We start from the raw sequence: 26,597 nt of genomic DNA, 5'->3' as shown, positions 1-26,597 counted from the left end.
AGTCGCTTATAGTGGCTCCCGCCGCGCGGCGACTCACACCACCCGCATCGCTGCCCGGGAGGGAGGGGAGGAAGGTTAGGGACGCGGAGAGGAGAGAGGCACGGGCCAGGGCTCTAGCAGGGGCTGGGGCCGCGGCAAAGGTAGCAAGGTGAGTCGGTGATTGCCAAGAGGCAGAGCGCAAAACCTACGAGGAGATCGTGCACGGTGGGCAGCACCCGCAGCTCAGACCCTGGGACGTCCGGAGCGCGGGGAGTAGTCCCGGCTCCAGCCAAGAGCGGTTTGTCTGGGCAGCCTGGGACCCAGGCACCGCCATCCCTGAGAAAGCAGCAGTCTGGAGAGCAGGCATCTCAGATCTGTAAGAAACCAGTCGTCCGAGAAGCCGTGGATCTCAGGTGCCCAGGATCCTTAGGACTGAATGGGAGGGTACTAGAGGACCAGGGACTCTGAACCGTCGGGAGCTACCCCTGACGTAGCCCACGGTGGGGGGGGGGGGGCTCCCCTCGACTAACGGCTCGGGGAGCGGCACTGCAGCAGCGAGGCCGCAGAGGCAGGGTAGGGGGAGCAGGGGGCAGCCGTCGGGGGAGTGCAGACCCCGGCCCAAGGCGGGTCACCCCCTCCTGGGCCCGCGGAGAGCCCCGGGCCCTGGCAGCCATTGCGCCCAAGAGTGAGGAAGATTTGCTGGCCCTGGCCGCGTCACGGCTGAGCCGCCGCAAGAGGGTGGCGGGCGCGGCCGTCGGGGTGGCCATGGTGCTGCTGCTGCTGGTGGCCATCCCGCTGCTGGTGCACAGCTCCCGCGGGCCAGCGCACTACGAGATGCTGGGTCGCTGCCGCATGGTGTGTGACCCGCATGGGCCCAGAGGCCCGGGCCCCGACGGCGCACCTGCTTCCGTGCCCCCCTTCCCGCCGGGCGCCAAGGGAGAGGTGGGCAGGCGCGGGAAAGCAGGCCTGCGGGGGCCCCCGGGGCCGCCAGGTCCAAGAGGGCCGCCGGGAGAGCCCGGCAGACCAGGTCCCCCGGGCCCTCCAGGCCCAGGTCCGGGCGGGGTGGCGCCCCCTGCCGGCTACGTGCCTCGCATTGCTTTCTACGCGGGCCTGCGGCGGCCCCACGAGGGCTACGAAGTGCTGCGCTTCGACGACGTGGTGACCAATGTGGGCAACGCTTACGAAGCAGCCAGTGGCAAGTTTACTTGCCCCATGCCAGGCGTCTACTTCTTCGCTTACCACGTGCTCATGCGCGGTGGCGACGGCACCAGCATGTGGGCAGACCTGATGAAGAACGGACAGGTGAGATGCCCCTCCCCCAGCCCAGCTCAACTGGTCGCTCTCTAGATCTCTCGGCACCATCCCACTACCTGAGATCCTTGCCCGAAACGGCGTCACTGAATCCAGGAACCCCAGGCTGCCAAGAACGATAGATTGCTTCATTAACCCATAGAGGAAATTGGGGCCCAGAGAAGGAAAACCACCTACCTAGGGCCTCACGGAGCGTAGAAATGGCGTTGGAATTAGAACTCAGGACTCAAACCTGTGTGTCTCTACAGCTGCGACTCGCATTGCAACTATGGGCAACACCAGATGTCTTTGGTGTCTCGCCCTGCCAATTCGCCTCTTTTCTTGTCCTGTCTTGGGCTATCCGTTTTATTCCGCGGAGGCCCTCCCTGGCCTTTGGGTCTCCCAGCCTCGCGTTGTACCAGCTAACTAGAGTCTAGGCTCCTTTGAATTAGAATGGAATGCGCGTCTCAAGGAGTAGGAAGGCGGCAGCCGTTCCCATGTTGGGGGCATTTAGCTTGGGTGCTTGAGGAAAAGGTAAAAAGGAAGAAAACATTCACTTGCTCATTTCACCTGCCAAGCAGGTGTCCTGCTCACCCCAGGCTGGGGGCCTAGAACAACCTTGCTTTCAGCTGAGTCTGTGGCCTGGCAGCTCAAGGGTCAGCCAGGTGACTGGAAGGAATGAATTTGCGGGAGGAAGAGGCAAGGGACAGGTAAAAAAGCCTTGGACTCGGTCTTGGTCCTATAGGCCTCACACCCTCCATAGCAAACTCTCAGTATCCAGGTTCCACGGCTCCTTGGGGTCACTGTAGCCTCTGTTTCTGGGGAATAGCCCCAAGGACTAAGCCCTAGCAACGAAATTTCATACAAAGTGGGAACCAGAGGTCACAGGTGTGGGGTCGGGTGGGAGAAGGTACCAGAGCTGCGCAGGCCGAAGGGGGACGTTGCGGCTGAGCGGTGACCTCAGTACCCTGTGTGAAGGGGGTGGTGGTAACCGAGGAGCTTCAAGCCTGCAGGAGCCTAATACCTTTGCAGGGCCTGCCTGCTCCCAGACCTGCTTTGGGGTCTCATCCCAGCAGGGCTGCCGCAGGAACCCAAGGAAAGGGAGTGAGTGTGCGTCCACATGGGGTGAGAGTGTGTCAGGGAGTGTATGTGAGTGCTGAGTGCGAAGGTGTGAGAGTAGAGTGGTGTCGGTCTGCCTGAGACACCGAGTAGGTGTGCTTGGTTTATGTAGGGTATCTGGGAGGAGCGGGGGAGGCGAGTGTGAAACTAAAGCGTGCGGGTTTCGGAGGGGGAGGGGACCGTGCAGCTCCCACTCTGTATTCCTCGGAGCGGGCGCTGCGGCCCTGGGGACGGTAAATAGTGATTAGAATAATGATGAATAATTAATGAGTTAATAACCAGTCCCTGTGGGACTCTCTGGAAGAGGGGGGCTGAAGGAGGCCCGAAGCGACCGCCATGAGCCCGGAGGGGAGGAAGGGCTTCCTGTTCTGGCAGAAGGCGACTCCCGCGCCTGGGCACCAGCGGGTGCTCGGTCGGGAAATCTTCGCCCACAGGCGAGAGCGCAACAGTGCACCTTTGCACGGCCCGCACCCTACACTCGCACAGGCACACCTATGCCTCACCACCGGAGAAGCCAACCCTCTATGAGGACTGAGAGGAGCTCAGAGCCGGTTCAGAATTTTAGAAATTATCTTACAGGCACATTTTAATTTTTTTTTTTTTTTTTTTTTTTGAGACGGACTCTTGCTCGGTCACCCAGGCTGGAGTGCAGTGGGGCGATCTCGGCTCACTGCAACCTCAGCCTCCAGGTTCAAGCAATTCTCCTGTCTCAGCCTCCCGAGTAGCTGGGACTACAGGCACCTGCCACCACACCCGGCTAATTTTTGTATTTTCAGTAGAGACGGGATTTCGCCTTGTTGGTCAGGTTGGTCTCGAACTCCTGACCACAGGTGATCCACCTGCCTCAGCCTCCCAAAGTGCTGGGATTACAGGCGTGGCTTTTATTTTTAAAATGAGAATAGAATGTGAAAATGCATTAAAATTAATTTAAGAATGCAAACCATTGTTCTGGACACACCATGTAATTCACTTAATCCTAACACCCTATGAGGTGGGTTCTATTATTATCCCTCTTTTTTTTTTTTTTTGAGACGGAGTTTTGCTCTTGTTACCCAGGCTGGAGTGCAATGGCGTGATCTCGGCTCACCGCAACCTCAGCCTCCTGGGCTCAGGCAATTCTCCTGCCTCAGCCTCCTAAGTAGCTGGGATTACAGGCACACGCCACCACGCCCAGCTAGTTTTTTGTATTTTTAGTAGAGACGGGGTTTCACCATGTTGACCAGGATGGTCTCGATCTCTCGACCTCGTGATCCACCCGCCTCGGCCTCCCAAAGTGCTGGGATTACTGAAGTCCAGAAAAGGCGCAGAATTTCCCCCGCGTCACACAGCTAGTGAATGGCAGAGCCGGAGCAGCTCCACGATGTCCTACTCTCCCTGGTCCTCCCCAGCCCCCACCGCGGCTGCCCTGCAGCCTTCGCATGCCCAGCCGTCCCGACCCCTCTCATCACTCCAGCTCCACACAGAGCATGAGCGGGTTGTTTTGTTCTCCCTTGCTAGGTCCGGGCCAGCGCCATTGCTCAGGACGCGGACCAGAACTACGACTACGCCAGCAACAGCGTCATTCTGCACCTGGACGTGGGCGACGAGGTCTTCATCAAGCTGGACGGAGGGAAGGTGCACGGCGGCAACACCAACAAGTACAGCACCTTCTCCGGCTTCATCATCTACCCTGACTGAGCCAGCCCTGCCCCGCGTCCCCCATCCTCTCTTCGCTCCTGTCCTCACCCGCCTCCAGCCACCCCCACCCGAGGCGCCACCCCGCCCTTTGAGAGCCTGCCGGTGGGGTGGACCCTCTCGTTCCCGGAAGCGGCCTAAATGGGCGGACTCTTGGTGCTCAAGGGTATGTGACCAGGAGGAGGAGGAGGAGACCCGGCCGGAGGAGCAGAGCGACTTCCAGAGGGACCACCCGCACCCAAGTGCCCGCTGGACCCCAGAGGGGCAGAGGTCGTGGCTCTCTCTTTTGTACAGAGATGGGGAGCAGTTTCACTAGAAGGGCCAGAGGCTCAGAAAGCCGAGGGAAGCCCCCGCAGCTTGTGAGGGAAATAAAAGAAACAGGAGGAGCCCATTTAAGCAAGAGAAGACATTAAGACAGGGTAGCCAGGTTCTCGGTCCTGATAACTTTCCCTCACCACCCCCTCCTCCCCTCATCTCCACTTTCAGGCTCAGGCTCCAGCCTTGGCAGCCTTCCTGTGAACTGGAGGGACCAGTGAATTCTTTCCTGGCATTTAAAACACATTCTGTACAGTCCCCTTTCCACCCCTATCCGGGCTAGGCCCCGGGGCTACAGCTGCTGCTGCCTCTTCCAATAAAGTGAGGTTGGGGGATCGTGTGTGGCTGCTTAACTTGGAGTATAGACTGGGGGGAAAGTGGCTGGCCCTTTCCATCATTCCTCTAAAGGGCTCCTACCGGGCTGTCCGTCCCTGCCAGAGGCAAAGGTTTAGTTAATTCCAGGCAAGGCCTGCCTCTGGCGGGAAAGGGAGAGGCTTCTACTCTGCTATGGAAAGAAAGGGGGAGGGCCTTAGCTTCAGGAGAGCTTTAGGGCCTCACCGTGTAGGTGGAGGAAGACACCAACCTGAGTGACACTAACAAGGGAAGATTCCAAAGGTCTGGGTCTGGTGCTTCTGCTCTTCTGCCCAATGCATGCAGAGTTCTAGAAGAGGAGGTCTAGGGGTTGAAGGAGCACCTGAGGCTCCTGCATATAAGTGGGACTGTTCTCAAGGAGTGAGAGGAAGAGCGGATCCCACAATTGCTCGCCAACATATTCACAGAGCTTGCAAGGCTGTGGGCTAGGCAGGAGTGGGATGCCTCCCTTCCTTTCAGGATTCAGGATGGCTTCTGGATGGAAGCCTAGGGGATCCTGAGAGCCCAGGGCTGGACTCTGAGCTGGAGGACACTGCCACCATGTGGGCAACGGGAGAGTGACAGTAGCTGGCCTGTCAGAACACTTCTAGAACTCATTAGCTAGACATGTGGATACTTGAAAAACTTTATTGAGGACAAAAGTGGTCGGCTCCCAGTCCCATGGGCAGACCGACAATAAATAAGGGCTAAAAGGAAGACGCACAGCAGCGCGGGAGTGGGTGCCTCATGATGGAGAGCCTCGGGAGACAGCAGAACCAACTGGAACGAAACACTAGAGAGAGAGAAGACCTTGTCACAGCCCAGCCAACCTTGCACTGTAGCCAAGCCTTCCTGCTCACAAAGATGTGAAGGAGCCCAGGTGGCCCCCTGCCCCTGCCCCCCGACCTGCCATCAGGCTCACTGTGCAGCCACAGTTAGGCTGGGGGTTGGAGTCTCACCAGGGCTTCCTGCCAGTCGAGTAATGTAGCCACAGGGTTGGTGCAGACCCGGGTGGGGCCTGAGGGAGGGGCTCGGCTGGTGTAAAAGGCACACTCATCGTCCAGACGAGCCTCGTGGAAGCAGTGGATGGCGGTTAAACACGCTTTGAGGCGCTGCCTCAGGGCTAGGGTTCGAGGGGCCAAGCTGTTGGGGCCTGAGGGCCATGGAGAGTTTAGAGGGGGCTCTGGGGTCCTATACTTCCAGCATGTCCTTTCCTCTCCTCCTCCCCCACCAAGGACCAAGCCAATTGGGAGCGAAGGGCTGGAAGTACAGCTCCTCCCCTCTTCCCGAGGGAGAGCCAGGCTGGGGCAGGGTGGAAGGCATGGAAGCATAGGATTGCCTGCGGCAGGGGTAGGGGCAGGGCAGGGGCACAGCTCACAGTGAAATGAGGACCTCCCATGTTCACATTCCTTCCCAGCCAACTCCTTACCTGCCTGGCCTGCTGGAGGCCTCAGAGACTGGACTGAGCAGATAGCGGGGCTGGCACAAAGTGGGTGTTGGGAAGAGAAGATCAGGCTGGTGGTTGCTGGAGCCCACTGACTGCAGCAGGGTGGTAGGCTGGACTCTGGACTGCTATGTTCCAGGCTGCAAGGCTCTGATGCCCCCAGCTGTACCCTAGGGCAGGGCCCTGGGGGTCCAGCCTGCCCCTGGGTGCTGGGCTGAAGGGGCCCAGGCTCTGCTGGAGGGCAGGGCTCTGGTACCTCAAGCTGTTCCTGTGGGGAGGGCTCTGCTATCTCAGGCTCACTCCTACAGCAGGACCCTGGGAGCCCGGGCTCTGCTGGAGGGCAGGGCTCTGGTACCCCAAGCTGTTCCTGTGGGGAGGCCTCTGGTATCTCAGGCTCACTCCTACCGGACTCTGGAGGCCCGGGCTCTGCTGGAGGGCAGGGCTCTGGTACTTCAAGCTGTTCCTGGGAGGAGGGCTCTGATGTCTCAGGCTCACTCCTACAGGTGGCCTCCGGGGGCCTGGGCTTTGCTGGAGGGCAGGTCTCTGGTACCTCAAGCTGTTCCTTTGGGGAGGGCCCTCGTTTCTCAGGCTCACTCCTACAGCAGGCCTCTGGGGGCCCAGGCTCTGTGGGAGGGCAGGGCTGTGGTTCCATGCAGTCCTCTGGAAGGCAGGGCTTTAGCAGCCCTGAGTGTTGTAACAGTCCAGGAAGGTGGGAAGTCCCAGAGTTATGCTCTGTGGCGTTCAGAGTTCTGGAAATCTCAGTCAGCAGGGGCTGAAGTTCAACCATATCCAGAGAGGAGCCTCCACTAAGGGGGACACGCTGGGCTCCTACCAGTCCCTCCACCTCCTGTCTCAACAGCTGCTGCAGGATCCCAATGCGCTGTGGTGGGAGAGAGCACCCCAGTGTGACATCAAGATGTGGATACAGTAGTCTACTCATACTGTCCTATTCCTGACCCTCCGTCTCTTTTCCCTCTTCCCCAGTCCAGTTATTATTCAATAGACATCAAAGCTGTCACCCCACAGACTCACCTGCATCTTCACCTCCTGGAGGCTGGGGGTTCTGTTAGAGTTGGATCCAGGAGTGGCCACAGGTGGTTTCCCTGACCCCTCCAGTGATCTTATAGAGCTCTCCTGTTCAAATAACTGGACTGCAACCTGCTCCTGTCACCAAAGAACAAGGCACACAAGAAAGCCAGGCTGGGGCAGGAGAAAGACCAGCCTGAGTCCCACCCTCATGAGGAATGGATCGAAGCCCCTGAGAGGCCCTAGACATACATTAGGAGGGGCACCGAGAAGCAGGGAGAGTTAGGCAGCTTTTCCAGACAGCACTTTCTAATTTTTAAAAATTTTTAGTAGAGACAGGGTCTCATTAGGTTGCCCAAGCTGGTCTCAAAAATCTGGGCTCAAGCAGTCCTCCCACCTCAGCCTCCTGAAGTGCTGAGATTACAGGTGTGATCCCATGCCTGGCCCAGAAAGCACACGTGCCTCAAACTCCTGGGCCTCCAGGCTGGCAGCACAGGGCAAAGGATCTCAGTATGGGGAGGCTTCTGATACTTACCCAAGGCAAGGCAGGATCTTCAGAGCAGGACTGAGGGGAGACGCCACTCAGCCACTGGGCCTGGTACAGAAGTGAGATGTCAGCAAGGCTGGACACCCACAAATGGCACTCAACCGCCTCTTTCTTCTGTCTCCTCTCTCCTGTACCCATCCATCTCCTCTCTCCCCTAGCCGTGGCTTATGCCAGCCACTTTCCCATGCCCTCTCTTACCTGCTGAACTCTGGGGGTTGATGGCACGGGTGTGAACCGGGTTTTAGGTTGAAGGGTGAGACGTCGCAACACTGAATATGAGTTCTGGGGAGAGATGCGGGTGGCTGAGCAGGGAAAACCCAGACCTAGCAAGGATCTCCAGCCAGACTGTTCTGCCCCTGCCCGCCCTGAGTTGTTGACACAAACCAGAGATGGAGGGCCTGGGGAAGGTACACGCTGAGCTCGTCCAAAGGGTGATGGACATGGCACTGTATGGCCAGGCAAGGGCTGGGCCACAGGGGCAGGGGAGGGCATCAGGTGGTAGTCAAGGCTGTCCTGTGAAGAAGAAAAAGGTGGAAGAGTGACCCCTGCCCCCTGTCTTCCTATATCTTGTTTTCACTACAGCAGCCAGTGTGATTCTTTTAAGACCTAAGTCGAATCATGTCACTTTCTTGATCATCCCCTCTCCCATGGCTTTCCACTCATTCCAAGAAAAACCAAGGACTTACACTGGTGTACAAGTCCTTACCCAATCTGATCGTGTTATCACTAAAATCATATCTCCTACCGCTCTCCTTACTCTGCTTCAATCTCACTGGCTTCTTTCTGCTGATCCTCAAACACACCAGGTACATTCTCTCCCCAGGGCCTTTGCCTCTTCAGTTCTCTTGGCCTGGAACGTTCCCCCAGATATCGACATGTCTCACTCCTCGAAACCCTGTCTTCACTTAAACACCATCTTCTCAATAAGAGTTCTCTGAGCCGGGCGCGGTGGCTCAAGCCTGTAATCCCAGCACTTTGGGAGGCTGAGGAGGGTGGATCACGAGGTTGAGAGATCGAGACCATCCTGGTCAACATGGTGAAACCCCGTCTCTACTAAAAATACAAAAAAATTAGCTGGGCATGGTGGCACGTGCCTGTAATCCCAGCTACTCAGGAGGCTGAGGCAGGAGAATTGCCTGAACCCAGGAGGCGGAGGTTGCGGTGAGCCGAGATCGCGCCATTGCACTCCAGCCTGGGTAACAAGAGCGAAACTCCGTCTCAAAAAAAAAAAAAAAAAAAAAAAAAAAAAAAAGAGTTCTCTGACCCTGGCCGGGCATGGTAGCTCATGCCTGTAATCCCAGTACTTTCGGAGGCCGAGACGGGAGGATCAAGAGGTCAGGAGTTCAAGACCAGCCTGGCCAACATGGTGAAACCCCCATCTCTACTAAAAATACAAAAATTAGCTGTGCATGGTGGCAGGTGCCTGTAATCCCAGCTACTTGGGAGGCTGAAGCAGAAGAATGTCTTGAACCCAGAAGGCAGAGGTTGCAGTGAGCTGAGATCACACCATTGCACTCCAGCCTGGGCAACAAGAACGAAACTGTCTCAAAAACAAACAAACAAACAAACAAACAAACAAAAACACAGTTCCCTGACCAATCTTTTTTTTTTTTTTTTTTTTTTTTTTGAGATGGAGTCTCGCTCTGTTGCCCAGGCTGAAGTGCAGTGGCACAATCTTGACTCACTACCTCTGCCTTCCAGGTTCAAATGATTCTCCTGCCTCAGCTTCCAAGTAGTGGGACTATAGGCACATGCCACCATGCCCAGCTAATTTTTGCATTTTTAGTAGAGATGAGGTTTCACTATGTTGGCCAGGCTGGTCTCGAACTCCTGATCTCGTGATCTGCCCATCTCAGCCTTCCAAGGTGCTGGGATTACAGGTGTAAGCCACCGCCCCTGGCAACCGATCTATTTTAAATTGCAATACCAACTTCCCTGCTCCCAATTCCCCTTTATTGCCTTTTTACTATTATTTTTAACAGAGGACTTATCGCTGACATACTATTTATTTTATACATGTGTTTATTTCTTGTCTCCCCCTTCTAGAATATGAATTTCTTTATTGCTGTGTGTCTAGAGCCTTGAACAGTGCCTGGCACTCAGTAGGGTGGTACTACTCAGCAAATATTTGTGGAGCGAAGGGATGAATGCTTATGGCTGACAAGTGTCAGATCTGTCTTACCCTTAGCACTGATCTAATGGTGATAAAAATACATACCAGTCTGTGAGCTTTCACCTCAGACCCCAGACAACTGATAAAGAGAGGTCAGTCTCACGTTGGAGAGGGACTGGGTGCATCTGGGATAAACTCACCCAATAGCATCCAAGGCCCAGGACTGCCTGGATCTACACACAACCCTCAGCGTCGGCTGCTGTTGCGAAATTCTCCCAGGCACCTCCCATACCTCCCATCCCTCGGCCCAGGAGAGTCGTGTCTTACCCTGCCATGTGTCATTTCTTGTTTTTTTCTTAATGGTACTCGCTGGGCCAGACCAAGGGAGGACACACTTCCTTCATCTGAGCGAGTGACAACCTCATGTTCTCCTTTAGGGAGAGAAAAAGCTAGGAAGAAACAGGACATTTGTTGTAGAGTCTAGAACACCCACCAAAGTTTGGCACAGGGTTCTGCAACTTCTGAAGAGGGTATACTAGTTTAATAGCCCCCACTGCACTATTAGGGGCAGGAACCCATCCAGCAGCCCCTCAACACCCAACACTATCTCAGTAAACACTTATTAATCTGAATGTCTGTGTAGGCTGGGATTGTGGTGATGGCACTTAGGGACTGGGGATAAACAGCGAGTATCCCCAGTATTTATCTTTCTGGAAGATAAATCTTGCAGGAAGTAGCAGAGAGAGGGCAGAAATGGAGACCATCTCCTTTGACACAAGTGCAACTGAGCCAACTTCTGGCCCATCTAGAAAGTCTCTTCTCCTTCTCCTTCTGACCTAGCCTCCCCGCCTCCCCGCCTCTCACTTCCTCGTGTCCTCTCCCAGCCTGCTGAGCTTTCTCTGGTCTTGTTCCCTGCTTCAGGCAGCCCACCTGCCGCTGTGCTCTCCCCACAGCCAGACCCACTCACCAGGATAGACCGGGGTCTCCAGGAGCAATCCTGAGGCCTGGCTCACGGAAGTCCTGATGACAATAAGGACAGTAGCCAGCAGTCACTGAGTACCAAGCATAAGCTTCGCATGTGCTAAGTGCTTTACAAACATCGTCTCATTTCATTCTCATGACAACCTCTAATGATGGTGCAAATGTTATTATCACTTGACAAAGAAACCAAAGCTCAGAGAGGTGAAGGCAAGCCTGCACAACTAGTAAAAGTGTTAAGAGTTAGCGTTTAAGCCCAAATCTCATTTATTTCCACAGTCTATACTCTAGCCACTAAACAAAAGAGATTTCTGGCCGGGCGCGGTGGCTCAAGCCTGTAATCCCAGCACTTTGGGAGGCCGAGGCGGGTGGATCACAAGGTCAAGAGATCAAGACCATCTTGGTCAACATGGTGAAACCCCGTCTCTACTAAAAATACAAAAAAAATAGCTGGGCATGGTGGCGCGTGCCTGTAATCCCAGCTACTCAGGAGGCTGAGGCAGGAGAATTGCCTGAGCCCAGGAGGCGGAGGTTGCGGTGAGCCGAGATCGCGCCATTGCACTCCAGCCTGGGTAACAAGAGCAAAACTCCGTCTCAAAAAAAAAAAAAAAAAAGAGATTTCTGTCCTACCTGTCCCCCCGTGACTTGAGGAAACTGATGTCACACTGAGGCCTGGCTATGAAGGCCTGAACCCTATTTCAAGAGCTCATCCCGGGCAGTCACAGGTTCCTTGCTTCCCCTCCTGAGTTGGTGGGGAGTCCTAAAGCTACTAGAAGGCCCCAACTCTGGGGGGGTCCTGTATCAGACACTGGTTCATTCTTTTCCAGATAACCTTCTCCCACACCCTCCTTTCTCACCGGCTGCTGCCAGCTGTCTCCCTTCTTGGCTCCTGGAAACTGGGGCGAGTGGAAGCGTGAAAGGAAGGTCCTGAAGGTGAAATCTGATCCACAGGAGCAAGAGATGAAAGCAGAATCAGAGCTGGACCCCAAACCCTCAGGCCTCACCACCAACCCCATCTCCCCGCATAGGATCCCTTGCCTCATCATGAGGTACCTCCTCTCCCAGAGCCCAGCTTTGTGTCTGGAAGAAGCTCCCAGAAGCACCAAGTATCAATCCCTCAAGGGCACTCACCAGAGCCTGTAGCCTCTGGGGACACAAAGTCTGGCCTCGAGGTCCTGGTCCCTCCAGCCTTGAGAAGCAGGAAGCCCTGGCAGGGTCCAGTCGGTGGGTGGGCGTTCTGGGGGCCAAATATGCAGAGGCCCGAACACCCTGGGACGCCAACAGGGACCATGAGCACAGCTCAGGATGCCCCCCTCAGTGCCCCCCAGCCTGGTCCCCTCACATCCTGTTTCATTACCTGGCCCCTCTGGGTGGTGCCTCCCTGATTTCCTCGAATCAGTACTCTCTTAGCCAGACTAGGCTGGCGCCCCAGGTGACAGCTCTTCACACCCTCACCTGACAGGATGGTGGCCAGGGCTGCAGGATCAGCCACAAACTCTATGGCCCCTGGAGCCTCTGCAAGGAAAGAGGAGAAGGAAAGGTGAGAAGGAACAGGAAGGGAGAAGGCTGAGGGCAGAGGGACCCTAGCAAAGGCACCTTGATTTTGGCTTTCTTTTTTTTCTTTTTTTAAGAAATAGATGGCTGGGTGCAGTAGCTCATGCCTGTAACCTCAGCACTTTGGGAGGCCAAAACAGGCAGATCACCTGAGTTCAGGAGTTCAAGACCAGCCTGGCCAACATGGTGAAACCCTGTCTCTACTAAAAATATAAAATTTGGCTGGTGCAATAGCTCACACCTGTAACCCCAGCACTTTGGGAGGCCAAGGAGGTGGATCATGAAGTTAGGAGTTCAAAACCAGCCTGGCCAAGATGGTGAAAATATAAAAATTAGTTGAGTGTAGTGGTGGGCATCTGTAATCCCAGCTACTTGGGTGGCTGAGGCAGAGAATTGCTTGAACCCAGGAGGCAGATGTTGCAGTGAGCTGAGATTGCACCACTGCACTCCAGCCTGGGCAACAGAGTGAGACTCTATTTCAAAAAAAAAAAAATTAACTGGGAGTGGTAGGCACCCATAATCCAAGCTACTCTGGAGGCTGAGGCAGGAGAATTGCTTGAACCCAGGAGACGGTGTTTGCAGTTAGCTGACACAGTGCCACTATACTCTAGCTTGAGTGACAGTGAGACTCCATCTCAGAAAAATAAAAAACAACAAAAACCAAAAATTAGCCAGGCATGGTGGCAGGTACTGAGGGGAGGCTGAGATATGAGAATCGCTTGAACCTGGAAGGCGGAGGTTGCAGTATGCTGAGATTGCACCACTGCACTCTAGCCTGAGGTCTAGAGTGAAACTATCTTGAGAAGAGAAGAGAGAAAATAGAGTTGGGGTCTCACTATGTTGCCCAGGTTGGTCTCAAACTCCTGAGCTCAAGTGATCTTACTGCCTCGGCCTCTCAAAGTGTCGGAATTACAGGCATGAGCCACCATACCTGGCCACCAAATGTTTGTAGAATGCTACATAAGACATTATTCTAAGCACTGGGGCCCCAAAAGAATAAGACAAAGCCCCTAGCCTCAAGAAGCTATCATCAAACTATAGACAGATAACACTCAAGCCCAGGTATATACATGTTATAAAAGAAGTACTGCAGCCGGGCGCGGTGGCTCAAGCCTGTAATCCCAGCACTTTGGGAGGCTGAGGCGGGTGGATCACGAGGTCGAGAGATCGAGACCATCCTGGTCAACATGGTAAAACCCCGTCTCTACTAAAAATACAAAAAATTAGCTGGGCATGGTGGTGCTTGCCTGTAATCCCAGCTACTCAGGAGGCTGAGGCAGGAGAATTGCTTGAACCCAGGAGGCGGAGGTTGCGGTGAGCCGAGATCGCGCCATTGCACTCCAGCCTGGGTAACAAGAGCGAAACTCCGTCTCAAAAAAAAAAAAAAAAAAAGAAGTACTGCAAAGTATTAAGAGAACACAGAGCAACTGATTATGATGTGGGGAACTGGAAAAGGCTTCATAACAAGTGACTTTTTTTTTTTTTTTTAGGAGATGGGATCTCTGTCTGTCTCCCAGGCTGGTCTCCAACTCCTGGCCTCCAGTGATCCTTCAGCTTCAGCCTCCTGAGTAGCTGTGATTACAGGCACAAGCCATCACACCTGGCAAGATGACATTTTGCTGGAGGAAAGGGAGGCCTTCTTTTTTTTTTTTTTTTTTTTTTTTGAGACGGAGTTTCGCTCTTGTTACCCAGGCTGGAGTGCAATGGCACGATCTCGGCTCACCACAACCTCCGCCTCCTAGGTTCAGGCGATTCTCCTGTCTCAGCCTCCTGAGTAGCTGGGATTACAGGCACGCACCACCATGCTCAGCTAATTTTTTGTATTTTTTAGTAGAGACGGGGTTTCACCTTGTTGACCAAGATGGTCTCGATCTCTTGACCTTGTGATCCACCCGCCTTGGCCTCCCAAAGTGCTGGGATTACAGGCTTGAGCCACAGCGCCCGGCTGGAAAGGGAGGCCTTCTAAGAGCAAAGAGCTTTCCAGCAAGTGGGACCAGGGCTATTACAGTAAGCAGGAGTGAGTGCAAAATCCCAAAATCCCACTTTTACTCTTCCTAGTCCCCTACTCAGCCATGGAGGCTGTGGTCCCAGGGCTCCAACAGGTACCTGTCTGGGCAGGGGGCCCAGACCCCACATTTTGACCTCCAGGGCTAGGCCTGAGCTCCTCCAAGGGGTTTCGATGCTGAGTGGTCCCCACCAATCTTTGTGATGTCTCTGCTTGGTGCCTGGCTTTCGGCCTGGGGCCTGCTGAATCAACGTGGGGGTGTTGAATATTGAGCGGTGGTTTCTGTATCCATCTCTAGGGAAAGGAGGGGGGACAAAAAGGTGGGGTTTAGAGTTAGGGCACATTACTGGTGTGACTATCGTCTTCCCCTACTAGGCCCCTCTTACCCTTGGATCTTGGTTCTCCTGGTCCAGGGCGCACGATGTAACAGTGGGTAAAGGCGTTCGTCTCTGAGACCGTACCGGAATCTTGCTAGGGGTAGGAGATACACCGCGGGGGAGGGGATCCTTCGTGGCTTGCAGGGTGGTCATGATGGCTGCAATCGAGACGGGGAAGGCAGGCAGAATCGGAGATCAAAGATCAACCAGTCCTCGGGGCACCTGTCCTGTCATCCCTGATACCTCTGCCCTAATCCACGCTCCCACAAGCCTCCGGCGCTTGCAAGACCGCTCTTACGGGTGCTACGTCCAGACACCCCGAGCCTACTTTATCACCCTCGGGTCCCGAACTGCCCTCCTACCTCTGAGCCCAGCAGCTCTCGTTCTCTCCAAGAACCCTGTACCTCACCTTCTCGAAAGGCCCTCAGGGCCGACCCAGCCTTCTCCGCTACTGCTGGCTGCAGCTACTTCCCCAATTTGTAAAATACGCCAAGCTCCTGATTGGCCCGGCCGCGCTCCCGCGGAGGCGCGTGTAGCCGGACTCAGCCGGCCAATCCGCGGGCTTCGCAGGAGGGGCCAAAAGAAGGACCGGTTGTCGAACCACTTTCTGGCCAAGGGAAAAAAAACAAAAAAAACAAACAAAAAAAACTGCCTCGGCTCAATCAGCCAATCAGAGAGCGGAGCGCGGCTGGAAGGCGGGGAAAGGGAAAGGATGGGGCTGTGTTGCGGCAGGGAAAGGCGTAGTAGTCCGCGGGAGCGGTTGTGTTCTCGCGAGGGCTCGGGGCCGGAGAGAGGCAGACTATTACCAGGAAAGGGCTGTCGCAGCATTAGGGGAACAGTTGATCGTTCTGATTGCAGCTAACGGTGCTGGAGGCTGGCTCGAGCCCCCGACCCGGCTTGACCAAGGCATGGCTCCAAGCTTTGGGAACGCCATTGCAGAGGCTCATAGAAAACCTCTGCGTCCAGGCGCGGTGGCGCGCGCCTGTAATCCCAGCACTTTGAGACGCCGAGGCGTCAGGATCTCTTGAGCTATAAGTTCGAGACTAGCCTGGGCAACATAGTGAGACCACCCCCACCCGTGTCTCTATAATAATAATACATATAATAACAAAGTAATAATAGTCCCAGTGCAGTGGTATGCGCTTGTAGTTCCAGCTGCTCTGGACGCTGAGGCAGGAGGATTGTTTTGAGCCCAGGAGGTTGAGGCTGCAGTGAGCTGTGGTCGCGCCACTGCACTCCAGCCTGGTCAACAGAGAGAGAGAAACCTGTCTTTAAAAAAACCAAATAAACAAAGAGAACATCTTCACGTTGTCTCCGCCCCTTCAAATGGGAGGAGAGGGCTGGAGGGAATCCAACTAAGCCTAACAACATGTGCTCCGTGGAGCCTCAGAACCCAGTGAGGTGTCTGGTGAGGTTTTCTTCATTTCACCGAGAGGAAACAAAACTAATTGTTTTTGAACTCACTTACCACAGCACCAGAATTGAATGGCTACTCACAGCTGGGGATTTCCTTGCCTCCAGGTTGCCTTTTGCAGATCTAGAGGTCTTGGGAGAGAGGGCTCACCTGCTGATTATTGGTGGGCAAGGCTGTGAGGCTGAGAGATCCTAGAATATCCTCCTTAAGATGAAAGGAGTAACCCCTAATTGGGGGACGGGAAATGAAAAACACTTTTTTTTTTTTTTTTTAAGACGTGGTTTCACCATATTGGTCAGGCTGGTCTTGAACTCCTGACCTCAGGTGATCAGCCTGCCTCAGCCTCCTAAAGTGCTAGGATTACAGGCGTGAGCCACCACGCCCGCTGGAAAAGCACTTTCAAGTTTACAGAACTCTGGTAAAATTTCCCCCTCACTCACAGGGGTTCTTACTACAGAAGCCAGAAACCTAGGAGTTACTCATTAATTCCTCCCCTTCCCTTTACATATCCCAGCTCTCATTCACCTTTCTAATTTTACTATTTATTCATTTTTGAGACAGGGTCTCACTGTCACCCAGGTTGGAGTGCAGTGGTGCGATCTCAGCTCACTGCAGCCTCAGCCCCCTGAGTCAAGGAACCTCCCATCTCATCCACTCAAGTAGCTGGGACTACAGACACCTGCCACCATCCAATTTTTTTTTTTTTTTTTTTTTTTTGAGAGACAGGATTTAGCTACATTGTCCAGCTTAGGGTTACAGGGGTCCTTCACAGCACTTTGGATGCCCCAGTTGGGAAGATCGCTTAAGGCCAGGAGTTCTAGACCAGCCTAGACAATGTAGTGAGATCCTATCGCTATAAAAAGCTGAGATTACCACACCTGGCGAATTTTGTATTTTTTTTAGTAGCGACAGAGTTTCTCCATGTTGGTCAGGCTGATCTTGAACTCCCGACCTCGGATAATCTGCCTGCCTTGGCCTCCCAAAGTGCTGGGATTACAGGCGTGAGCCACTGCGGCCGGCGGGTTTAGCTTATTTTTTTTGATCAACTCAGTTTTCAGGATTCATCCTTATAGCTACATATAATCTAATTCATTGCTTATAACTGCTGCATAGCATAGAATTCCATGGTTGGCATCCATTATACTTACCCATTCCTGACTTCTACACACAATGCTAGTCAGTTATCTCTTACATAGTTCCCTGTCAGTCAGTTCAAGAATTTCTCTAGAACATATTCTTCTTAGTGGAATTTCTGTGGTAAGGTATATGCATACTCAAGTTTACTAAGTAGCACCAGATTATTTTTCAGAAAGTCTGTAGCCGTAAACTGGGCATGGCACACACTTGTATTCTCAGCTTCTTAAAAGGCTGAGGTGGGAGGATTGCCTGAGTCCAGGAGTTTGAGTCCAGCCTTGATAACATAGACACTAAAAAAAAAAAAAAAAAAAAAAAAAAAAAAAAAGCCCAAAAACTAAAACCGAACAAGAAAACCCAGGTCTGTAGCTGTTTACGGTCTCAGCATTATTATTGAAAGTTCTTTTTTTTTTTTTTTTTTTTTTTTTTGAGACGGAGTTTCGCTCTCGTTACCCAGGCTGGAGTGCAATGGCGCAATCTCGGCTCACTGCAACCTCCGCCTCCTGGGTTCAGGCAATTCTCCTGCCTCAGCCTCCTGAGTAGCTGGGATTACAGGCACGCGCCACCATGCCCAGCTAATGTTTTGTATTTTTAGTAGAGACGGGGTTTCACCATGTTGACCAGGATGGTCTCAATCTCTCGACCTCGTGATCCACCTGCCTCAGCCTCCCAAAGTGCTGGGATTACAGGCTTGAGCCACCGCGCCCGGCCTGAAAGTTCTTATTAGGTCATACTCATTCCAACAATTAATATTATACAACTCTCTAATATTTGCAATTCTAATGGGTATATTAAGTGTACTCTCAGTTATTTTAAATTGCATTTCTCTACTAGTGAGTTTGAATGTTACTTCATATTCTTATTCGCCAACAGAACTTCACCCTCTCTGAAATGCCTATTCATATCCTTTTTCTTTTTTTTTTTTGAGACCGAGTCTTGCTCTGTTGCCCAGGCTGGAGAGCAATACTGTGATCTCCACTCACTGCAACCTCTGCCTCCTGGGTTCAAACAATTCTCCTGCCTCAGCCTCCCAAGTGGCTGGGATTACAAGCACCCGCCACCACGTCCAGCTAATTTTTGTATTTTTAGTAAAGACAGGGTTTCACCATTTGGCCAGGGTAGTCTAGGACTCCTGACCTCCTGATCTGCCCACCTTGGGCTCCCAAAGTGCTGGTATTACAGGCGTGAGCCACTGCTCCTGGCCTTTTATGCATTTTTAAATTTTGGATTCCAGTCTTTACTTTTGTTCTTTCATCAGGAACTGCATATTATGCATATTAATCACACACTCACATTTTTAAAAATTGTTTTATTTTATTTTATTTATTATTATTACTTTTTGAGATGGAGTCTTGCTCTGTTGCCCTTACTGGAGTACGGAGGCTGGATCTTGGCTCACTGAAACCTCCCACCTCCCAGGTTCAAGTGATTCTCCTGCCTCAGTCTCCCAAGTAGCTGGGATTACAGGCATGTGCCACCATGCTTGGGTAATTTTCTCTTCTCTTCTTTTCTTTTCTTTTTTTTTTTTTTTTTTTTGCGACAGAGTCTCGATCTGTCACCAGGCTGGAGTGCAGTGGTGCGATCTCGGCTCACTGAAACCTCCTCCTCCCAGGTTCAAGCGATTCTCCTGCCCCAGCCTCCCAAGTAGCTGGGATTACAGGCACCTGCCACCACACCCAGCTAATCTTTCCATTTTTAGTAGAGACAGGTTTCACCATGTTGTTCAGGATGGTCTGGATCTCCTGACCTCGTGATCCACCTGCCTCAGCCTCCCAAAGTGCTGAGATTACAGGCGTGAGCCACTTTTGTTTGTTTGTTTGTTTGAGAAAGAGTCTCGCTCTGTCACCCAAGATGGAGTGCAATGGCTTGATCTTGGCCCACTGAAACCTCTGCTTCCTGGGTTCAGTAATTCTTCAGCCTCAGCCTTGCAAGTAGCTGGGATTACAGGCTCCCGCCACCATGCCTGGCTAATTTTTGTATTTTTAGTAGAGACTGGGTTTCACTATGTTGGCCAGGCTAGTCTCAAATTCCTGACCTCAGATGATTGCCCACCTCAGCCTCCCATAGTGCTGGGATTACAAGTGTGAGCTATTGCACCTGGCCATGCCTGGCTAATTTTTGTATTTTTTAGTAGAGATGGGGTTTCGCCATGTTGGCCAGGTGGGTTTAGAACTCCTGACCTTAGGTCATCCACCTGCCTCGGCCTCCCAAAGTGCTGGTATTACAGGAGTGAGCCACTGCATCCAGCCCCATATGCACTTTACTTATTTGTTCATTTATTATTTTGTGATGGAGTTTTGCTCTGTCGCCTAGGCCGAAGTGCAGTGGCTCAATCTTGGCTTATTGCAAGTTCAAGCAATTCTGCCTCAGCCTCCCAAGTCACTGGGTCTACAGGTGTGCACCACCAGGTCCAGCTAAGTTTTGTATTTTTGATAGAGACAGTTTCACCATGTTGGCCAAGCTGACCTTGAACTCTCGACCTCAGGTGATCCCCCTACCTTGGCCTCCCAAAGTGCTGGGATTACAGGTGTGAGTCACTGCGTCTGACCCCCATATCCACTTTAAACATTGCAAATATTTTCTTAGTGGGAGAATATAATTTATTTTCTATCCAGCAATCTTAATGAACCCTTTTCTTGGTTTTTCATTGATTCTGCTAGGTTTTCTACTGATTCTACTAGGTTTTCTACAAAGATAATTATGTCCAATGTAAACAAAACAGTTTTACATATTCCCTTTCAATCTTTACATCTTGTTGGATTTTTTGTTATTCTTTTGTTTTGTTTTGTTTTGTTTTTTGAGGCGGAGTTTCGCTCTTGTTACCCAGGCTGGAGTGCAACGGCGCGATCTAGGCTCACCGCAACCTCCGCCTCCTGGGTTCAGGCAATTCTCCTGCCTCAGTCTCCTGAGTAGCTGGGATTACAGGCATGCGCCACCATGCCCAGCTAATTTTTTGTATTTTTGGTAGAGACGGGGTTTCACCATGTTGACCAGGATGGTCTCGATCTCTTGACCTCGTGATCCACCCGCCTCGACCTCCCAAAGTGCTGGGATTACAGGCTTGAGCCACCGCGCCCGGCCTAATTTTTATATATTAAGTAGAGATGGGGTTTCACCATGTTGGCCAAGCTGGTCTCTAACTCCTGACCTCAAGTGATCTGCCCACCTCAACCTCCCAATGTGCTGGGATTACAGTCGTGAGCCACTGCACCCCACCTACATTCCCGTATCTAACCTAACAATTAACGCCCCCTTGCCTGAGATGTCTTTGCAACCCAATTAACTGAACTCCCTCTTCCCCTGACTGCAGGTGGTCCCTGATGAGTTATCCCTGCTATAACAGTGGGAATCTTGTTGGGGCCCATGATACATGTGATAAGGACAGCCCAGTTCTCTCTAGGAACAGTACTAAATAAATGTGGCCACATCCTTCCATTTTTATTTTTTATATTTATTTATTTTTTTTTTTTTTGAGACAGAATCTCACTGTTTTGCCCAGGCCAGATAGAGTGCAATGGCAGGATCATGGCTTACTGCAGCCTCTACCTCCTGGGCCTCCCAGGTAGCTGGGACTACAGGCATGCAATGACACGCCTGGCCACATCCTTACTTTTGAGATGATCTTTTTATAGATGTCAGGAAACTATCTCCTTTCAGTTAAGCTCCTTCCAACAGGCAGAGTACAATAAAATCAATGTGGCATAAGCATTCTTAATTTCAGTCAAATCCCAGCCCTGTCTTCTTGAGGTTAAAATCAGATCATGGCCAGGCACAGTGGCTTACAACTTACACAGTGGCTCCCAGTACTGTGGGAGGCCGAGGTGGGTGAATCACTTGAGGTCAGGAGTTTAAGACCAGCCTAGCCAACATGGTGAAACCCTGTCTCTACTAAAAATACAAAAATTAGCCAGGCATGGTGGCACACACCTGTAGTCCCAGCTACTTGGGAGGCTGAGGCACAAGAATTGCCTGAACCTGGGAAGCGGAGGTTGCAGTGAGCCAAGATCATGCCACTGCACTCCAGCCTGGGCAACAGAGCAACACTCTGTCTCAAAAATAAATAAATAAATAATAATAAATAAAATAAAATCAGATCACTTTGATTGAAATTGGATTTTTAGTTTTCCTAAACTTTTTCAATCACATCCAAGTCTGAGGTTATATCATTTTAACAGATGGCTGGGCTCACCTGTGGGAAGTAGAAAACTTCCTTTTTAAAGTTTCCTTTCCTGTTAAAGAATAAGTGTGCTAATAACTGTATTAAGCCCTATCATATGTAGCTATTAGACATGCCATGCTTACTGGCCTGTAGTACATTCTACTTGTACTTTGAGCAAAATATCTGTGCTGTGCTGGATGTGCTCACAGGCATGTCCCAGCTCTCCCTTGTTTTTACCTGTTTAGAAAAGTTTTAAGTTGTTAGTCAATCGGGTTTTAGTTTAGATTGTGAGGTCTGGCTCCAGGCAATGGAGATCAGACACAGCAGTAAGGACCACCCCAAAGGCGTAAGGGATACATTTGTATGTTTTCCTTTGTTCATTGTACTCTTGTGGCAAAATGGCTAGGGAGAGTACCCTTCTTGCAGTCGAAGAAGTAAAAATTGCATTGCTGAAAGACCCTTTGTCTAAGTGCTCATTTTTCTTTGCAGTACCAAGCATCTATTTCCAGTATCACTCATGACAACTTGATTGTTTAACATTCTCTCCAGCATTAAACATGTTCATTTCTGGTCTCCTTCTTTTTTTTTTTTTTTTTTTTTTTTTTTGTTTAGCCATAATCAAAGACAAAAAGTGAATTTTAGGCAAGTCATGGTGGCTCATGCCTGTAATTTCAGCACTTTGGGAGGCCCAGGTGGGAGGATCAATTAAGCCCAGGAGTTTGAGACTGGCCTGGACAACATGGCAAAACCCCGTACAAAAAAATACAAAAATTAGCCAGGTGTGGTGTCATTCACCTGTAGTCCCAGCTACTCAGTAGGCTGAGGTAGGAGGAGAATTCCTGAGATTGAGTTTGAGTGGCCTATAAGGCACCCAGCAGATGGCTGGGCATCCCAGGCTGCAGGTGAGGAACAAAAGCTGAGAATGAATGGATAGAGGTAGAAAACCCAGAAAAGTATACTGATGCCAAAAGAGTGAGAGCCAGAAAAATGACTTGAGACAAAGGGAGAACACCACCAAGGCTCCTCCCCTCAGGCACCCCACACACACGTCCACAGACACAAATGCGCTGGAGAGTTACAGATTTCTCTTGACAGCATTTTATTCAATTCAAACATGAAACTCAGACCCTGGCTCACCCACTTCTCATGGGATCGTGGCTGGAGTAGATTTGTTCTAAAGGAAGTCATTGACTTCTTATCGGGACATGAAAGGGAAAGCACATACGTCACATCAAGTGTCAGGGAAGGGAGAGGCCCAGCAACTGCTGGTCGGGTAGGGCTTGGCCATGAGCCAGGAGAGGGATGCCTGATACTACCTTTTAGACACATGCAGAGGGAGAGGAGACTGATTCAGGAGTGGTCTTAGGGTTTGGGCTTAGCATAGGCCTAGGGCAGAGTCAAGGCCCTGGACCAAGGGGTTCAGTAACTGTGGGCAGAAGACTTGTCCAGCTCACTGCGCTGCTCCTTCTGGGACTCTGTCACCACCTGCTGAGGACAGGGCACATGATCGGCACAAGCCATTCAGCGCCACCCTCCATCCTCCTCCTTCGGATCATAGAGCCCCACTCCCTGGGGTAACCAGCAAAGGCGCCTGTCTATCCATCCACCTTCTCCGCCTCCTCCTCTGTCTCTCCCCAAGAACTACCCACCCCAAGTAAGATCGGGGCAGCCAGGCTGGGGCTCAGAAACAATATGGGAAATGATGGAGTCCTGGGATTAGGGGACCTGCATCACCTCCCCATCCCGGGTCTCAATGGTCTTGATCAGAACCGTCTTCCGGCTGTGGCTGTCTTGGGGAGGCTCCACCTCAGGCACTGGAGAAAGTAGGAAGAGGGGTTCAAGGGAGAAAGCTTGGGAATCTCTCCTCTTAGGCTCCCACTCCCATCCCTGAGGGCAGGGGAGGGGCGGGGTGCAAGGAGTAGGGGCGGGTGCAGGCCAGGACCCAGAAGTTCCGTGGAGAGAACAGATCCCTGAGGTGAGCCACAGCAGGAGCCCGAGGAGGGCAGAAGTGGACAGGGAGAGGTACAGGCTGCAAACCAGACGTGGAGGACTCACCAGTCGTTTTTATACTTAAAGAGGCAAAAGAATGGACGGGCACGGAGATCCTGCAGGCGAAGCAAGCTGTCAGCGCCCCTGCCCAGGACCCGCCCTTCCCCGCCCAGTCCTTGCCCCTCCCTGCCCCGCCCTAGCAGCCCCGCCCTCACCGGCTCTCCTCGCCCTCAAGCAGCTTGCGGTAGGTAGCGATCTCGATGTCCAGGGCCATCTTGACGTTGAGGAGCTCCTGGTACTCCCGCAGGTGCCGCGCCATCTCCTCCTTTAGCTGTCGCAGCTCCTCCTCGAGCCGCGCAGCGCCCGCCTGGTAGCCCCCCGCCTCCAGGGCGAACTGCTCCTCCAGCTCCCTCAACTGCCTGAGCAGGGCCTCGTTCTGGGGTAGGGGAATGGAAGGGGCCAGTTGAGGAACGTTTCATCGTCCACTCCCCGGGCCCAGGCGCGCAGCTTCGTACTCACCGTGCCGCGCAGCCCGTCCACCTCGCATGTTAGACTCTGGATCTGGCGTCGGGACTCGTTCATCTCCTGCTTGGCCTGGCGCAGGGCCTCGTGGTTCCGGTTGGCAGCGTCGGACAGGTCCGCGTACTGCGAAGTGGGGTAACCCAGGCTTGAGCCGGCTGGGACGCGTGACACCACCCCATCGCCCCGCCTCGCAGGCCCTCCCGGCGCTCTCACCTTGGACTTGTACCACTCCTCCGCCTCCTGCAGGTTCTTCGCGGCGATGCTCTCGTACTGCGCGCGGATGTCCCTCAGCGCTGCCGTCAGCTCCGGCTTCACGGTGGCTTCCACCTCCACCTGCTGCACCTGCTGGCTCTCCACGCTCACCTGCAGGTCTCGCAGCTCCTACGGCCGTGAGCAGGCAGAGGATAGACAGTGGGACAAATCCACGCGGGCCACGCAGTTCGCGCGCAGAAAAGAGAAGAAACGCTTGAACGAACAGAAGGAGGCGCCAGGGAGGGCGGGGGCACAGCCCTGCGCCCCCGCGGGCACAAGACACGAGGCCCCATTTCGGAGGTACAGCCCTGCAGCCCGCCGCCAGGTGGCGCAAGGGTGGGAGTCTAACCACCTGTAGACTGGGGTGGAGAGACTGCGTCTACGCAGCGAACCTCACACATCCCCTGGGCGATGCCTCCGCTCCGCCCGCCAGCTCCAGCGAGACCACCCCGCAGCCTCGGAAGCCTCCCCTGATACCGGGACCACCTACCTCCTCGTGCAGCTTCTTGAGGAACTCAATCTCATCCATCAGAGACTCAATTTTGCGCTCTAGTTCCAAGCGGGACAAAGTGGCGTCGTCCACATCCTTCGAGGGGTGGCAGTGGAGGTTCAAAATAAGTTAGGGGCTGTGCAGGCCGAGGAAGAACCAGGCCTTCCCTGCCTGCCTCGGGAGGCGTCTGGTTGCCCTCCTCTCCCCGCGCCCACTGATGTCACCTCTGGATACTGAGGTCAGCGGGTAGGGGTGGGGAGGCTGAACTCGAAGTGGGGTTGGGGCTCACCTTACGGAAGAGCACGAGGTTGTGCTCCGCGTCCTCCCGCTTGCGTGTCTCCTCCTCCAACCTGACGGGAAGCGTGTGCAGAGGCTGAACTGCGGGGTAGCAGCCCAGCTCGCACCCCAGACTGCGCCCCACCCCCTCCCGGGATCCGGTCAGAGGCTGTTGCTGCTGCCCAGGCCTCTAAATGGAGGGCTGAGGCTGCTTGATGGAATTGCGCCACTTTCTCTCTAACGGGCTGGGAGCTGAAAGGAGGTTCTCTCATTACTAAGGGGAAGCATAGATACCCACTTCTTCCACCTCCCCAGACACTCAGAGCAAAGTGGGAGGCGGGGGCCACTTAAAGCCCACGAGTAAGGATGCTGCCCGCACACACCTGGATTGGTAGGGAAGGGGATCCACACTCTTGGGCTGCTGACGGAGAGGGGAAGAGGGGAGAGAAGAGCAGCCCCCTCGACGGCCGCGGGCCCAGCCCTGCCCCCTGACCTCTGCTTGAGCGCCGCCAGGTCCTCCGCCAGCCCGTCGCGCTCCACCTGCACCCGGTCACGCTCTCGGCCCAACAGCTCGAGCTCTCGCCGCAGCTCGCGCAGCTCCTGCTGGCACAACTGGTCCGCGCGCGCCGGCTCCTGGCCCCGGGCTTGGCTCAGCTCCCCGCGCAGGGCCGCGTTCTGCTGCTCCAGAAAACGCACCTTCTCAATGAAGTTGGCGAAGCGGTCATTGAGCTCCTGCAGCTCCTGCTTCTCGTTGCTGCGCGTGGCCAGGAACTCCTGGTTGAGGGCCTCCGCCATGGAGAAGTCGAGGCGCTCCGAGGGCAGGCGAAGGAGGGCACCCGCTCCCGCCCGGGGGCCACGGAAGCTGCCCAGGCGCACCGAGGAGCTTGGGGACGCGGAGCCCAGCAGGCGGCTGCTGGAGAAGCGGGAGCTGGACGAGTAGGAGAAGGCCCCGGGGGATAGTGAGGGCGGTGGCCCGAAGGTGCGGCGGTATGAGGTGGAGCTGAAGCCGGCCCGGAGGCCCGCCGGGTGGTGGCTCATTTCGGCCGAGGATGGGCAGTCACCGTTCGCAGAGCTAGGCCGGGGGCTGGGAAGGACCGCAGACCGCTTCGAGGCGGCTTTATAGCCCTGCGGTCTCTGGGGGGGCACGGACAGCTCCTCCCACTGGCCTGATGGCCCGCTGGAGGGGGGTTGTGTGGGGAGGGGGATGCCCCACCCCTGCGGAACAGCAGGAGCGCCTTCCCCTCCCTTCCCTGGTCGCAGGCCTCTGCCCACTTGAGTGCCCCCTGTTGCCGCTGGGGTGGGGGTCACTACCTCCCAACAAGCACCCAAAGCTAGAACCTAGGGTGGGAGGGCCTGATTTGAACTAGGGTCCCTGGAAATTGCCTGGACCCTAGTTCAAATCAGGCCCTCCCCTGGAAGGACCGGAAGTGAAAGGGCAAGCTTCTGGCACAGGAGTAGGGAGGCCAGCTGGAGGGAGAGCTGCCCTGGCTTAGGCACCATAGCTGGTGCCTTGACTTGCCCCTTGAAAGCCAGCCTCTATTTTCACCTGCTGTCAGCTATCTCTCCTTTACCACACCCAGAGAGGACTA

General features: G+C 53.7%; 3 protein-coding genes across 7 annotated transcripts; 1 reads left to right on the top strand and 2 right to left on the bottom strand.

Annotated features, from left to right (window-relative positions):
- Window positions 1-37: 37 nt before the first annotated feature.
- On the top strand, window positions 38-4,712 carry C1QL4 (complement C1q like 4). The gene is made up of 2 exons (XM_003939131.4): window positions 38-1,281; window positions 3,886-4,712. Exons 1-2 carry the CDS (start codon window positions 745-747, stop codon window positions 4,063-4,065), a joined length of 717 nt encoding a protein of 238 aa, XP_003939180.1. The 5' UTR covers window positions 38-744; the 3' UTR covers window positions 4,066-4,712.
- A 653-nt stretch (window positions 4,713-5,365) lies between these two features.
- Window positions 5,366-15,249, bottom strand: TROAP (trophinin associated protein). Of its 5 annotated transcripts, XM_074402612.1 has the most exons (15): window positions 15,135-15,238; window positions 14,782-14,930; window positions 14,497-14,689; window positions 12,194-12,351; window positions 11,968-12,105; window positions 11,694-11,776; window positions 10,826-10,878; window positions 10,186-10,307; window positions 8,130-8,258; window positions 7,944-8,027; window positions 7,734-7,793; window positions 7,205-7,336; window positions 6,158-7,052; window positions 5,688-5,881; window positions 5,366-5,521 (listed from the first exon to the last, which is right to left on the bottom strand). In XM_074402612.1, the coding sequence occupies exons 2-15, from the start codon at window positions 14,923-14,925 to the stop codon at window positions 5,474-5,476; spliced, it is 2,433 nt and encodes an 810-aa protein (XP_074258713.1). In that variant the 5' UTR covers window positions 14,926-14,930; window positions 15,135-15,238; the 3' UTR covers window positions 5,366-5,473. The 5 variants fall into 5 exon arrangements, with proteins under 5 accessions (XP_074258713.1, XP_074258710.1, XP_074258709.1 ...); XM_074402609.1 differs by having other exon boundaries at window positions 5,688-7,052; window positions 15,182-15,249; XM_074402608.1 differs by having other exon boundaries at window positions 5,688-7,052.
- A 7,312-nt stretch (window positions 15,250-22,561) lies between these two features.
- PRPH (peripherin) lies at window positions 22,562-26,059 on the bottom strand. Its single transcript, XM_003939121.4, has 9 exons — window positions 25,502-26,059; window positions 25,022-25,082; window positions 24,733-24,828; window positions 24,204-24,371; window positions 23,988-24,113; window positions 23,684-23,904; window positions 23,535-23,584; window positions 23,214-23,293; window positions 22,562-22,964 (listed from the first exon to the last, which is right to left on the bottom strand). The coding sequence occupies exons 1-9, from the start codon at window positions 26,044-26,046 to the stop codon at window positions 22,899-22,901; spliced, it is 1,413 nt and encodes a 470-aa protein (XP_003939170.1). The 5' UTR covers window positions 26,047-26,059; the 3' UTR covers window positions 22,562-22,898.
- Between the last annotated feature and the right edge of the window lie 538 nt (window positions 26,060-26,597).

This window comes from Saimiri boliviensis, chromosome 7, assembly GCF_048565385.1.
Source record: "Saimiri boliviensis isolate mSaiBol1 chromosome 7, mSaiBol1.pri, whole genome shotgun sequence".
NCBI classification, from domain to species: Eukaryota; Metazoa; Chordata; class Mammalia; order Primates; family Cebidae; genus Saimiri; species Saimiri boliviensis.
Note: the sequence above shows the minus strand (reverse complement) of the source record. Positions and strands in the feature narration are given on the sequence as shown.

Coding starts and splice junctions, on each gene's coding strand:
- PRPH (XM_003939121.4), bottom strand. CDS start 26,046: ATGAGCCACCACCCGGCGGGCCTCCGGGCCGGCTTCAGCTCCACCTCA. Junction 23,585..23,683: donor CTTGAGGGCGAGGAGAGCCG/GTGAGGGCGGGG, acceptor CTTCGCCTGCAG/GATCTCCGTGCCCGTCCATT. Junction 22,965..23,213: donor TTGAGACCCGGGATGGGGAG/GTGATGCAGGTC, acceptor TGTCCTCAGCAG/GTGGTGACAGAGTCCCAGAA.
- C1QL4 (XM_003939131.4), top strand. CDS start 745: ATGGTGCTGCTGCTGCTGGTGGCCATCCCGCTGCTGGTGCACAGCTCC. Junction 1,282..3,885: donor ACCTGATGAAGAACGGACAG/GTGAGATGCCCC, acceptor CTCCCTTGCTAG/GTCCGGGCCAGCGCCATTGC.
- TROAP (XM_074402609.1), bottom strand. CDS start 14,925: ATGACCACCCTGCAAGCCACGAAGGATCCCCTCCCCCGCGGTGTATCT. Junction 12,352..14,496: donor TGGGCCCCCTGCCCAGACAG/GTACCTGTTGGA, acceptor CTTTCCTTGCAG/AGGCTCCAGGGGCCATAGAG. Junction 8,259..10,185: donor AAGAAATGACACATGGCAGG/GTAAGACACGAC, acceptor TCTTCTTCACAG/GACAGCCTTGACTACCACCT.